This window comes from Ictalurus furcatus, chromosome 9, assembly GCF_023375685.1.
Source record: "Ictalurus furcatus strain D&B chromosome 9, Billie_1.0, whole genome shotgun sequence".
NCBI classification, from domain to species: domain Eukaryota; kingdom Metazoa; phylum Chordata; class Actinopteri; order Siluriformes; family Ictaluridae; genus Ictalurus; species Ictalurus furcatus.
In genome coordinates this window covers 17580435-17594670 of record NC_071263.1, presented here as the reverse complement: position 1 = coordinate 17594670, position 14236 = coordinate 17580435, and the positions used below count along the sequence as shown (strand labels likewise).

The 14236-nt window shown below is 38.0% G+C and overlaps 2 protein-coding genes across 4 annotated transcripts in view; one reads left to right on the top strand and one right to left on the bottom strand.

Moving 5' to 3' along the window:
• Positions 1-5714, top strand: part of mipol1 (mirror-image polydactyly 1) — a 50448-nt gene extending 44734 nt beyond the window's left edge. For all 3 annotated transcript variants that reach the window (XM_053632833.1, XM_053632834.1, XM_053632832.1), the window contains one exon: positions 4814-5714. In XM_053632833.1, coding sequence (XP_053488808.1) covers positions 4814-4880 — 67 coding nt within the window. In that variant the 3' untranslated portion in view covers positions 4881-5714. The remainder of the gene's footprint in view (positions 1-4813) is intronic.
• Positions 5715-10320: 4606 nt separating this feature from the next.
• On the bottom strand, positions 10321-13713 carry foxa1 (forkhead box A1). Its single transcript, XM_053633724.1, has 2 exons — positions 12905-13713; positions 10321-11967 (listed from the first exon to the last, which is right to left on the bottom strand). The coding sequence occupies exons 1-2, from the start codon at positions 12974-12976 to the stop codon at positions 10723-10725; spliced, it is 1317 nt and encodes a 438-aa protein (XP_053489699.1). The 5' UTR covers positions 12977-13713; the 3' UTR covers positions 10321-10722.
• Positions 13714-14236: the final 523 nt, after the last annotated feature.

The following is a 14236-nucleotide window of genomic DNA, read 5'->3' as shown; positions in this document are numbered from 1 at the left end:
AGAAGAAGTGCATTAATATAAAGCTGGAATTTGAATTACTGTCAGAGGTGCTGTTATAAAAAAGTCAACACTTTCTGACCAGTCAGAATAGAGACGTGTGGTAAAAGGTATCTTAACAAATCAGTTTATTGTTACTAAAGCATTTCTATTCATTCTTACTGAATCAGCTGTATTTGTTAAATACAGTTCTAGTAGTCTTTCTCTTGTTAATTGAGGTTATAGAATGCAAATGATTGGGAAATGTTCATAAATTCAAATTGCAAAGCTCAGTTTGCAGTTCATTGTAATGCGTTGCAATTCTGCTCGATTCCACATTGACTATAGCTAGCTTCTGTGAAATTGTCTCTCTCTCTCTCCTCTCTATCTCCTCTCTCACTCCTCTCTCACACCGGGGCTCCCCGTGAAAAGCAAACATGGCTTGGCCTGCTGATCTATTTACACGATGAATTAACGAACTTGGGGGTGGGGATGCAAAGCTGAGGGGTGCTCAAAACCCTAAGAGAACCCCCATCACCCAGCATCAGCATGAGAAGCCTGAAAAAGAGGGAACTTTAGCGTTGTATTTAAACAGGGGGGCTCTGAAATGTCCCTTTTTCTCTGTGGCAACACCACACACACACTCTGCTCACTAATGTGGGACTTTAGACCCCTGATGTACTCAGCCATGCCCACCCCTAATGTTTGTTTTTTTTTTTTTTTTTTTTTTTTTAAACTCCTCAAGAGCTTGTATTAATTTTGTCAATACTTGAAAAATACAGATGAGTTTTTCTAGCACATATTGCTGGCTCATATAATAATGATTTTTAAGGTGTGCCGTAACAAAACTATTAGTGGTTAAATGATGAAATATAGCATGCTTATCTGTTCTTAGTGACTATATTGTGCTTTTTACCTAGTATTTTACTTTGACAGTTCTGAGTCCAGTGTGGGTGCCTGCACTACTTGTCTGTTTGCATTTACACACTGATTTAGAGGCATGACCCAGCCATGTCCACAGTGCAAGGTTCAACTATGTGTGAATCACAGTTACTGCTGTAAAGGGAACATCTGTCTCACCAGTGTGTTGTGCCATATTACTGGAAGTAGAAACAAGCGAGTTCCTCACATTCTGAGAACCGTCATGTTATTTATTTCCCTGAATTCTGAATCAGTGCCAGCGTCCTGGCTTAAGCCTCCTCATTGCCAGACGCTGTGTAGTAGTCACACTCTGGATCAGACTCCCTCTTCTTTTTTTCCCCCAACTATAGTTTTGTTGGCCAAAGCAGAGGCCTGCGGCTGGGAGGGGGTATGGCTGTGAGAAAGGGGAAAGTTACATATTTTATAGGATGGATGTGAGGAGGGACGGAGACAGACAGGACCAGGAGCATGAGTGTGCAGGGCAGACAGTGGCTCAGGGTGGGGGATATGAACTGCTCACACCTGAACGCTAGCTGACACGCTGATGGATATGCCTCAGACTTTGGAGTCCAGGCGGCTGTAGGAAGCAGCTCTGACGTGGGCCTCGTCACACAACAGTGAGAAGAATGCAAGGCTGAGGCAGCATATTATGCTGGGGGAAGGAAGCACTGATCAGGCCCAGAATGTGGCACCTGAGTGCCGGCCTTACAGTCTCAATTGATGGAGGGGATGAGCTGAAAGTCTGATGACCTGCCGAATCAAACTTGACCATGAGAAACATACAAAGGCTCTTTTCATCGACTGGCTGGGCCACAAATGGGCTGTGGCTGGCATGTCTCATCAGGCCTTGGGCTAGAAGGCTGCTGTGTGAACATGAGCATTATGATATGATATTGGTGTTGTGTTAATCAAACCACATGCTAAGAATGCTAAGATATTGTCATGATCCAGCAGCTCAGGGTGGAGGATAATTTTATAACAATAACCAACATCATTACTCACAGCTTTGTTAATTTATTGAATTCGACGCTAAATAAACATACACTACCTGTCCATGTTATTAGGAACACATGTACACCTGCTCATTGATGCAGTTATCCAATCAGCCAATCATGTAGCAGCAGAACAGTGCATAAATTCACATTAAGAACTTCAGTTAATGTTCATATGAAACATCAGAAGGTGGGGGGTGGTGATCTCTGTGACTTTAACCATGGCATTGTTGTTGGTGCCAGGTGGGCTGCTTTCAGGTATTTCAGAAATTGCTGATCTCCTGGGAATTTCACACAGCAGTCTCTAGAGTTTACACAGAATGGTGTGAAAAACAAAAAACATTGAGCGAGCTACAGTTCTGTGGGTGGAAACGCCTTGTTGATCAGAGAGGTCAGAGAAGAATGGCCAGATTGGTTCGAGCTGCCAGAAAGGATCTAGTAACTCATAGAATCACTCTTTACAACTGTGGTGAGCAGAGAAGCATCTCAGCATGCACAACACATTGAATCTTGAGGTGGATGGTCTACAACAGCAGAAGACCAAATTGGATTCCACTCCTGTCAGCCACAAACAGGAATCTGAGGCTATCATGGGCACAGACTCGGCAAAACCGTGGGATGTAGACGGTGGAGGAACTCCATCTCTTTCATCGTTGCCGATGATGTAGAAACAGCACTGTTCAATTTCTTATTATATGTTGTTTTCAACGCTGTTAGTTTGGTAATGATTCAAAGTTTTCGCTATATCTGTTTGTCTTAAAGGCTCAGTTGAACTATAATTACATGTACATTTACTCATTTTAAATAGAACAATTTGTAATTGAGCTGAGTAAAGTAAGGTTAATGGCCTTGCTTAAGAGCCCAAAAGTGGCAGCCAGAAAATACTGGGATTGGAACCCACAACCTTCTGATCCCTCGCCCAAAAGTACTAAACCACCATTGCCAGATCTTATGTTTTTGATTTGCTTATCAGTTGTTGGCTTCTATATTACTTCATCATCATCATTATTATCACAGTTATGCCACTCTATGATTTACACTTCCATTAAATTACAGTACCAGATCTCAGCTTCGCTTGCTTTTCACATGCACCAAAAGCTGGGGAGCTCAGTTCTCTTGAGCTACCCTACAGTTTAACCCAACTGCCAATGCTTAATTCAGGTTTTTGGTATTCAGTTTCCAGTTAGAGATATTAGAACTTAGTTAACAGTTAGGACACTTATTTTCCAGGACATATTGCGCACACTATAGAAAATACAGTGCTGTTTTATATTTAAGCAAGGTTGCTGTTTACTCAGTCTTATTGGAGCTGTAATTGTTGGTTTTTGCGTCTGAATTCTTAATCAGGATTTATGGTTTTTTTTCTGGCTCGTCCTCAGCATGTACGTTTGGGTTTATTGGCCACTCAGTGCAAAAATTGTTTCCAAATCCCAGATAGCACACCAGCATACCTTGGACATTCTGCTGCCTACCTGCAAATTCTACAAACATAACCAAGAGGCTAATGAATATCTGTCTATCTGTCTATCTATCTATCTATCTATCTATCTATATATATATATATATATATATATATATATATATATATATATATATATATATATGTATATATATATGTATATGTGTGTGTGTGTGTGTGTGTGTGTGTATGTGTGTATATATATATATATATATATATATATATATATATATATATATATATATATATATATATATATATATATATATATATATATATATATATAAAATTGTGTGTAGGTAGAAAAATGCACCAAGTGAGGAAAAAGGATGTGTGTTTGATTGAAAGTAGTAATGAGGAATAAACCTAGTTTCTATGTTACTCTGTATACTTGTGTTCAGTTCATGCAGCTGACATATGCAAGTCTTGTCTTTAGAAAGAGTGACCTTTTATGAATATTAGTCAGTGTTTTAGTGCTGTTTTCCCATCCTTAGTCGATGTACCATTTCTTAGGCAAGTTTTATTTGTCTATGTATGCAAACGCGTACATGGAGTGTATACTCACGGATTGTTTCAGTGCCTGTAACCATGCTCAAATCTCCTGGGTGGAGAAAACAGGTGTAGCTGCTGAAGAAACAAGGCTTGGGTCAGACCACTCCCATATGCTCCTGATAAGCAAGCTGAGTAGCCATTCCAAACACAGCCGATTTTATTAGTTTCCTACTCTAACACTTTGCTTGTTATTGGAAGTTGATCTACCTGCCAGAAATCGTTATAGAAACCAAATTCAGCTGCTTGATAAGTATATGCCAGAATACTTTGTTTAAGAGGAACACAAACAAATTTGAAACTGACCACTGACCTCAGAGAAAGTTTTGGATTATTTTCCACCAGAAAATTTATTTATTCATCTTGCTGAGACAACTTCATCTTTGAAAAGATGCATTTGTTTCTATACATTTCTATGACATTTCTTCTGTAGTACTTTGGATATTATTTGTTAATTATAGTATCCAATGCCCAAAATGTGATGCCAAGATTGCTTTAATTGTTTGTTTATTTTTTTAATTATTATTAAGTTTATTTCATGTCTTTACCTCAGAATCCATTTTCTAGAAAAACAGTTATTTGGAAATTTAAGGGAAGTGGAGCAGCAGTGCTATCATTCCTCACTACACCAAATACTAAAGCAAACTTTACTTTTTCACTTTGAGTGTTCCCTATATACAGCATTAAGCCACTGAACCTACTACATACCTTTTAGACTGAGGTCAGAATTGAGGAGAATTTTTAAATATTTTTTAAATATTACATATAACACCCTCTTTGAGAACTGCCTGTGTCCCCATTTCATTCTCCACATACAAGACTACAGTAGTGTCAGTAAGAACACCAATTCAGTTAAGACTTTTTCCATTTATCTTTTACACTCTCTCTATCTCTTTCTCTCGCTCTCTCGCTGCAGGCTAGAGCGGTTGGTAGACGTCCTGAGGAAGAAGGTGGGCACAGGCAGTGTCCGTACTGTGATCTGACTGGCCGGTGGGTGATTGGAGCAGACGGCCACATCTGGTGACCAGGCTGCTGTGTTTAACTCTGAGCAAACAGCCGAAGCCCTTCCTGGGCAAACACGGACTGGAAGTGCTGCTTGCTCTCACCCTCAGCCCTTCACTCCCTTCTCATAACCTTCATACACACTTTCTCACTGTTATAGTCTCTGATTGATGCTACTGTAACCAGCCATTTTATCTCAACCGTGTCTTTGAAGTGTTATTTTTTTATGTCTTGATTTGAACAATGTGTTCAGTGTCCAAGGATCTGGGTACCCTAATGAGGTCTTTTACTTCTGAAATATAAAATGTTTAGCTGGCCTGTTTTGTGTATTAAATGGTTTACAGAGTAATATCAGATGAACCAGGCAAGTGTTGGGTATTTTTCAGCAATAAATAAAGGGACCTTGATTTCAAGTCTGTGCTTGATTAGATTTGACAACTAAGAAAATATATAAGGCTTTTTATTTTGTAAATATAATTGGATTTTTTTTTTTCTGAAAGCTTTTTTTTTTTAAGAAATATTAAAATATTTGCAAAGTATGAGTTGTGAGTATAAAAAGCAGCCTTGTGATGATAAATGTCAGACAGAGGAGGAAGTTATCGGCAGATTTACGGCCGCTCACCACACCACAGGTTTTCTTAAACCCTGTCTGCTCCTGATAGTGGACATGCACCATATTATCTGATTGTTTTTTTTTCATTAGCTGACATTATCTATTTCAAGTGAGAATAAATGCTAACGTTTTCAGTTTTTTAAACTGATGTAACTGACATGGTTTATACAACAATCATTACCATCTTAATCTATTGTAAATTCTTTCTCTCATTTATTTATAACCCAGACTAATAATAATAATAATAATAATAATAATAATAACAATAGGCCTACCAGTCATGCAGTGGTGTGAAAAGTAATATGGAAATTATTTTTATCTACCGAATTTGTATTCTTCTCACGCAACAAACGTTTACTTAAAAACCATCAAATTACTTTGAAAATGCTCATTTTGGGCTAATGTTAAGGTCTCTCATAGACAGACATGGCACCGGTGATGCGCATCTGAAGCCGTGCCACTGGCTCGTCTTCATTAAGCAAGGCCTTTGTGATAAATTTGATGATAAGAAAACAGCTGACTTTTCATTCATTTGAAGAAAAGAAAAACAATTCTGACATCTTTTTTTCTCATGGACACATTTACAATGTATAAACATAAGCAGATCAAACATCCCTCGACTCCTGCCGAAAACTAATTACTAAACAATTCTATCGAGATGGTTTACATTCCTGGTATTGACGGGATGCCCCTCATGAGCCCCCGCCAGTCCTCTCCATCCTTCATCTGAGGTGGCCGGTGTCGCAGGGGCCCGTGTGTGTTTTTGAGCATGATCGATTATGTCCTCAGAAACATGTTGCATGGCCCGTTGGTCGGAGAGACAGAATAAAGACAGGAGGAAGTGTGGAGCTCCTGTTCTCCTGGCGCTGGGACGCGCGCGGAGATTCTCGCGCTCCGGTTACCGTGGAGATGCCACAAGCCGGGAATCCCCGCTTCGGATCTCACTCATCCCTCTCCCACAGCTCTCTCATTAAACTGTACAACTGTTCGTTTTCCCTTTAATACGAACAGAAAGTTAGAACAATGTGATGTTTGTTTGAGCAGAATCTGCGTGCACATTGCAGGGATGTTAGGTTAGACCTGAGCCCAGGCTTTTACACTGCGGTGGTGTTGAGTCTCTGTGCGGAGGCTCGCGCCCGTGTTTATTGGGGTGGAACTAAAGGCAATCCCGATTATCCTCCCTAAAATCGGTAGTATGATGACCGGACTACAAAACAAGTTTTTATACGCTTTAATTAAAACCGTGTTTCGACAGCCTATGCTGAATGACCCTCAGAGAAAAGAGTGACTGATCCCGTTGCTATAACGACACGAAAGATTTCAAGCCTTTCTCTTTTTTAATCCCACCTCCTCTTTTCAGTCAGACATTGCAGGTCACTTATAGTCTGCTACCCATTACCTGAAATTAAAACACTGGCTCATTTGCACTGGGACAGACGAATGAGCAAAGATTTCATTTTTTTTTTTTATTATTATTTCTTACTTTCTCAGTCATTTTAGTTGGTGGTGCGCAACAAAATGTGATGTGTCTGATTATGTGATTTAACTCAGTGATGTTCCTTCAGCTTTCCTGCTAAAACCTGGACAGGTCTGATAAACCTCAGTGGCCATTTGGCTCTTTGTATTGCCTAACATGCCGTCAATCTTATACACAGTTTAAAATAATTTTGCTCTTGATTATTTATTTATTTATTATTTATTTATTTAATTTTTAAAACATATAAGGCAACAAAAAATAAATAAAAAACAAAAATTTTAAATATTACATTATAAATATAAAATAAAAGAATTTCGGTGTTGTTTGCGAATTTCAGTTGGCTAATGAGCACAGAATAGACAGATCTCATGAACGCCAGAGAGAAGACCACCAACCTGACATGGCTGATGCATATTAGGGGGCCACAAAGCCCTAATAAACTTCTCCCGTATAAAATGTAATGGAAAACCAGCTGCTTCTAAAGCTGATTTCGGATAGGATCTCTCCCTCTTCTCCCTCGCCCTTTGAAAGCTTCTTTCATTTGTGTGTGATTCTGGAGGGGTAATGCTTTGCTCTTTTCGTTGGCCAAGCACAATTGTGTTATTGGAGATAATTAATTCAATCCCCATCAAAAGGTATTAGAAGCGCCTTGGCCCTGTAGTGGCTTTCTAAACTAAGAATGAAAAGACGGAGAAGAAAGGTCTACGGGTAAACCCGCTGATGGCCGCTTCTGAAGTAAAGGGCCCTGCGCATTGTCGCCCAAATTTTTGTCCATAAGGCTGAAGAAAGCTCCACATCTTTTGATGGGGGAACGAGAAATGCCACATGAGTTGGAAAACAAGGCGCTACTGAACTCTCCGTCCTGAACACTGCCTGCTGATAACATATGTTACGCATTAATAAAGCCTGATCGCCTTCACTGAGTGCACTTCTGTATGGAGGAAGTAAGAGAAGGAATAATTGTATAATATTACAAATTTATAATATGGAAATTTAAAACAAAGGTCATTTAGTCTGATAAAACGACTACTACTACCATTACTGCCAATAATAATAATAATAATAATAATAATAATAATAATAGTAATAATAATAATAATAACAACAACAATAATAATACTATGCTTGTATTATTATTATTATTATTATTATTATTATTATTATTATTTATTGTTGTTGTTGTTGTTATTATTATTGATTTTATCATAGACCTTACGATACAACTTACATACATAATCACTGATGTTATTATTGTAGTCTATGTCCATGTTTAAATAAAATTTACGGAATAACACAAAGTAGTGTTTATACACTGCATGACATTTTTTCCCTTAAAAATCGTACATCAGTGTCTCACATTTTTGTTTTAAAATCGCAAATAATAATTATGTAGGCAGGAGTTTGCTCAGATGACCACAACACAAATATAGGCTATAGTAAAATTAAATCTAATTTTTGTGCCAAACTTCTTGAGTATTAAGTAACTTTTCACTTACAGAAAGTGTTGTTTACGCACTCATCCGAACCTTTTGGGCAAAATGATTGAACTGTAAAATTTATTTATTTTCTCCCAACATTCATGCTTTCCAATATACGCAAAAACATTTATGGCAACCATTTTATCATAAGAGACATGTGAATATTTACAATTCAAGAAGCTATAGATAGAATGTAAATATTCATACATGGAATATTTCACTTTGATGAAGCAAGCTACAGTGTGTATCTTTAATGTATGTGCTCTGTTAATTATAAAATTGATATATGGAATAAATATGTTTGCTAAATGTTGACAAAAATCAACACCTAAAACGATCACCTAAATGAACTGAAACGAAGAAATGTACAAAAATTACTAGTGTACTAGAACACATTTGTCCTGTTATTGCTGTAGTAGTCTAATTGTAGTTGTTCTAAGACTAAGAAGACGTAGTGGGTGACATGCATTTTGGTTGTCCTTAAAATAATATAATTAAATTACACACTTTAAAAAAAAAAATCTGTAAATCCGATGATTGTTTCATTTGTTATAAGTGTGCAAAATCACTTATATCATTTAACACATGCCATTGCATTTGAGCATTTTTAAGCAACATGAAATGCTATTATCCCGCCTTATCGCTCCATTACAGCGCATCACTTAAATTAATATTTTCTCCATTGTTCTGGTCTTATCTTCTCCCTCTTAAAATTATTTTATATAGTTCAGGTCTCTATGGCTCTCAGGAGCTTATCAGCAATTACTTAATATCTTTATAACCTTTAATTTAAGATTGGTTTATCAACAACTAGGCCGGTCTATTTTGAATTTAAGTGCTCTGGAGGTAATTTATTGTTTTGACATGTGAAAATGCATAATAAGTAAATGCATAAATGAACACTGGTTTTATAAATTAAAAAAAAAAATCACTGATGATTACGTGTGTAAATTATTTCTCTTTCCGGGATGCTTTTTCGGCATCACGACCGCTTCACGTGCCCTTTTGGCTACCGACGCGTAAATAAAAATTTTCCACTTTATTTACGCGTCAGGGTCTATTGCACGATGATTAAACGAATTTCATGGTTAGTCAGCCAAAATGCGTGTCTACAAAATACCACGATCAAAGTAAAATCTGTTCAGGTTCACGCGCCCGTGATGTAGGTTACGCTTGACAAAAAGATGATTTGGCCTCCCTATGATATTGTTAAAAATCCCATTTAAAGAGCGAGCAGAGCTTTTATGGAGAGAAGCTTTGAGGCTGCGCTTGTGTTAGACTTGGATTTTCTCTTGGTCTTTTACCAACACAAAGTCAAATCACACAGACTCGGCCAATGTGCACTTGTGTGTGCAGAAACCTAATCAGAGAAATGGTTTAACAGCTATAATGTTCATTTATTTGTGTTTTATTACTATTGTGATTTGTGAATTATGTTTAGGATTACTTTATAGTTATGCTAATTTATTTTAAGGCGTGTAAAAAAGGGCCTTGCACTTGCTATTATTTGTCGCATATTCCTAATGACCAAACTGAACCTTGGTGCTCCGACCATTAAAAAAGGGGTAAAAATCCAAATCAAAACAGACAATAATTAAACACCAATAAAATAAATAAAATGGCACATATAGGTTCAAATTGCGCCATAACATTTCCTAAAACCTTGCATAAGACCCTGAGAAATGAAACAGCATCACCGACTCCTCCAAATATATTTTGGGCAAATTATGCAGGAGCTTCTAAACATAAACATCCAACGAAACACTAACTGGCGTAATTAGGAAATAACGTGTTTTATTCGCAATTCATTTTCATGTTTGATTAACTTATTTCAGTACAAGTTTTGGATTAAAGTGTTTTCATCAAACGAGGTAAATAAAAACCCAAAAACAACAAGTAAAATGACAACATCCAAATACATCTGCAAGAGACAGTTATTTTGCTTTTTACCTGCAGCACACATTCCACAAGACCACAACTGACCTTCATTTGTACACATTGTAACACATCGGACATATTGGTTTGAGGGGAGTACATTATTTTACAAGCTCAAAATCGTTTTAAATACACTAGCAATTATTTAAAGGTGGGTAATACAATCATTCAGGGAAACACTTTACAATATTTTATTATACACATACACATTATTATACTTTAAAGCAACAGTCTTTAATGCACAGGGTGCATGCAAAAAAAAAAATAAAATAAAGTTTATCTGTCAGCAATTGTTGAGTGCAGTAAATTATAAGACCAAACTAAGAAGTGTTAAGAACTGGCCTTGAATACACACCTTGGTAGTAAGACGCCTCTAAAGCCGAGGGGTCCATGCTCGCTCTCCCAGCCATAGAAGCGCTGCCGAGAGGCAGGCTGGAAGACATACCTGAGCCATAAGATGAATATTGCAACGCTTGTTCATATGCTTTCAAGTCCAGTTTGTGTTGTTGCTCCGAGGAGGACATTAAATTATTGATGGAAAACGGGTGGTTGAAAGAGTAATGGGGGTCTCCCTTTAGGTGCAGCTGAGACTCGTGGGCCATAGAGTGAGGGGGCAGAGGGAGAGAGGAGAGAGATGTGGCTGAGTTGGCCACGGGGTGTATCTGTGGGCCATTGCTCTTTAGTTCAGAGTTGCTACTACCATTTCTGTGGTCCAAGTTCTGAGGGCTTGATGACTGGTTTGCGCTGGTTATTGAGTTGGAGTCCACAGGTCCGGTCTTTGTGTTTGTGCTGTCACTTGAGGGCGAGCCTGACCCGTTCTGCTCTTTCCTTCCATCTGGCCCTTTACTTCCGACAAGCTTTTTCTCACATTTGAAACGCTTCTGTCTGCGGAGGTAACAGCCATTCTCAAACATATTTCCAGAGTCAGGGTGCAGGGTCCAGTATGAGCCTTTTCCCGGCTTATCTGGTGATCTGGACACTTTGACAAAGCAGTCATTGAAAGACAGCGAATGTCTGATGGAGTTTTGCCACCTTTGTTGGTTTTGACGGTAGTATGGAAAAAGATCCATTATCCACTGATAGATCTCACTAAGCGTGAGCATCTTGCTGGGTGACTGCTGGATAGCCATAGTGATAAGTGATATGTAAGAGTATGGAGGCTTGGCGTGCGGATAACTTCTCCTAAATGTCTTGTTGTCCCGCGCCCTGTTAAGGTTAGGTTGGGCGTATGTCATGGGGCTCATAGTGGGGCTGATGCTTGAGTAAGGGTTCAGTGCGTTCATAGAAGTGTGTTGAGCTGAAATTGCATTCATATTTGTGGGACTAAGCGCGGTGCCCATGGACGATACCCCGCCACCCATTCCGTTCATTGCGCTGCTTGCGCTCGACTGCATCCCCGCCATAGTTCCTGGGCTTAGTCCAGCGCCGAGAGCAGGGTTCGCATAGGACATGTTAAAAGAACTAGAGGTCATATTCCCACTGGTGGACATACTCATATAACTGTTCATACTGTTCATGGAAGTCAGTCCAGCATTCATGCTGCTGTTCGTCATGGGCGAATAGACCTGAAATGAAACGAAACATACACTTTATTATTTAATAGGTAATTTTGACATTTTAAATTTGTCGGTTCTTTGAGAAAAAAAAAATCATCCTATGAAACTCGAAAAGACAGGCGCAAACGCGTGTATATTTTACATGAACTTTAATCTTTACTCAATATTTACTTAGATTCTGTAGATTGTTCCACTACACAGACGAAAAAAATGCTTTACAATAAACAAACATGATGACCAATAAAACAAACAAAACAGGAAATATCAGTAGTACACCAGGATTTTTAGTGATAATAATGTAATGTCATATAATTTATGCTTTTCAGCCTCATCAAATACAACAAGAAAGTAAGTATGTAAGTAAGTGAGCATGTAAGTAAATAAATAAACAAACAAATAAATAAGGATTCAAAAGATATAATATAATTGTACATATTTTTAAATTTACTATAGAAACGTAATGTTCAGTATTATTTAATAATTGACGTTTAAACGTGTTTTAAAACTTTTTAAAAAAGTTATTCAGAATATCAGAATATTATTAACGAATAGCATATATATATATATATATATATATATATATATATATATATATATATATATATATAAGATTCACGTAAAATCCTATTTAAATATATTTAAAACTAGCACATTTCCAGTATGATATCATTGAGCAGTAAGGCACGGCGGTTCACACCGGGAACACTACCGCCACCATGCGGGACAGCCTGCCTCAGGTAGCTTTACATTCAAATATATCAACATTTTCATTTTTAGGGCTACCAATTGATCTTAAGAAAGTGATCAAGAAAGAAACCTCGCCTATATTTTTCCACCGTCGCGTAGGCCTATGTCCAAATTTTTGTATGCTTAAGTTAAAGGTAAATAGTTTTAAAACTATTTCACACGTCACTCACGCTGAAATACTCAATATAATCGTACAAACCTCCTGTGCATCGGTATAATAGCTACTCCAGTCAGGAGTTTCGTGTCCTTCCATTTTCACTGCGCCCAGCATTACGGTGGAAATGTGCAGTTCGTCAACATGCAGGACCCAGACCTGGGCTTTTCACAGATTGTTCCAGCAGACGGTGTGCAGTCAGTGGTGAGGGTTTTTACGCGACGTTGTTGGATAAAGTGAGGAACAGTCGCGAGCGCCGTGACTTGAGCGCGCTGTGGATCTTCCCTCGCTGTTACGTAGAGAGCGGTACAGCCCACTGACATGGCCTCATTTGCCTATCCGCCTTAACCAACTAACACCTGAAGAGTCCTTGCCGATTTGGGATAGATATCGTTGTCGTCTAAGTTTATAACCAAAACATCATTCATCTACATTTACCCTAGGTGAAGAAATAGAAAGTAGAATAGAAACCAACACATAAGCACTCTAAAAGCCATAAACCACATTTAAAACGAGACTAACCATAACTCAAGTATACGGACTATTTATTATTTATTTGTATAAACAGCAATCTTTCATTATGTAAAGCTCATGTAGTAATAGACATATTTATATTTAAAATAAAAAAAAGAACAAGAAAAACGCAGTATTATGCTCAGTGATGTGCATGAGGGTAATTTAGAGTGACCTATACAGTATAAAGTTGAAAGAGCTCGTGCAGCACACTCCCTCCCCACGCGCTCGCAGAGAAATACAGCGCTGCACTTCCCACTGTACACCTGTTAATGAGCGAATAACAACACTGATCAGCCACTTACACCGGATTATCTCCGAGTGATCTCTAACATAATTGCAGCATAAATCGATTTTTCACGGGGCGAAATGAAAGGACTCTTGAAGCAGAGCAGTTAATAGTTTTTTGACAGAGAGAGAGAGAGAGAGAGAGAGAGAGAGAGGTCACATACGAAATAAAGACTGAGCCATTAATAATCACATTTCCCGTCATTAATGTAAACGCCTGCTAAAATGACTGACCAGTGGTGCGTGTTGAAGCAATGCTATTTAATTGGTCTTATTTGCACATGTATACTGTTCACGTCAATACACACTGCATTTCATTTAGACATAGGCCATTTTTTCTTCCATGATTTCATGATTTTTGTGTTTACACATTTTCGCATTTGTTATAGGCCTACGTCACATGCACGTATCATATAGGCCTATTTGCCAGCAGTATATGCCACAAATAACGCAAGTGAAAAAGGTCAATTATTAAATGCACATCGAGGAATATAGCAATTATTAGTTAATAATGATTACAAATTCTTATTAAATGAACACACATGCCATTGCAGAGTAATACTGAAAGTCTGAAAC

Coding starts and splice junctions, on each gene's coding strand:
- foxa1 (XM_053633724.1), bottom strand. CDS start 12,976: ATGCTGGGCGCAGTGAAAATGGAAGGACACGAAACTCCTGACTGGAGT. Junction 11,968..12,904: donor ATTATACCGATGCACAGGAG/GTTTGTACGATT, acceptor GTTTCATTTCAG/GTCTATTCGCCCATGACGAA.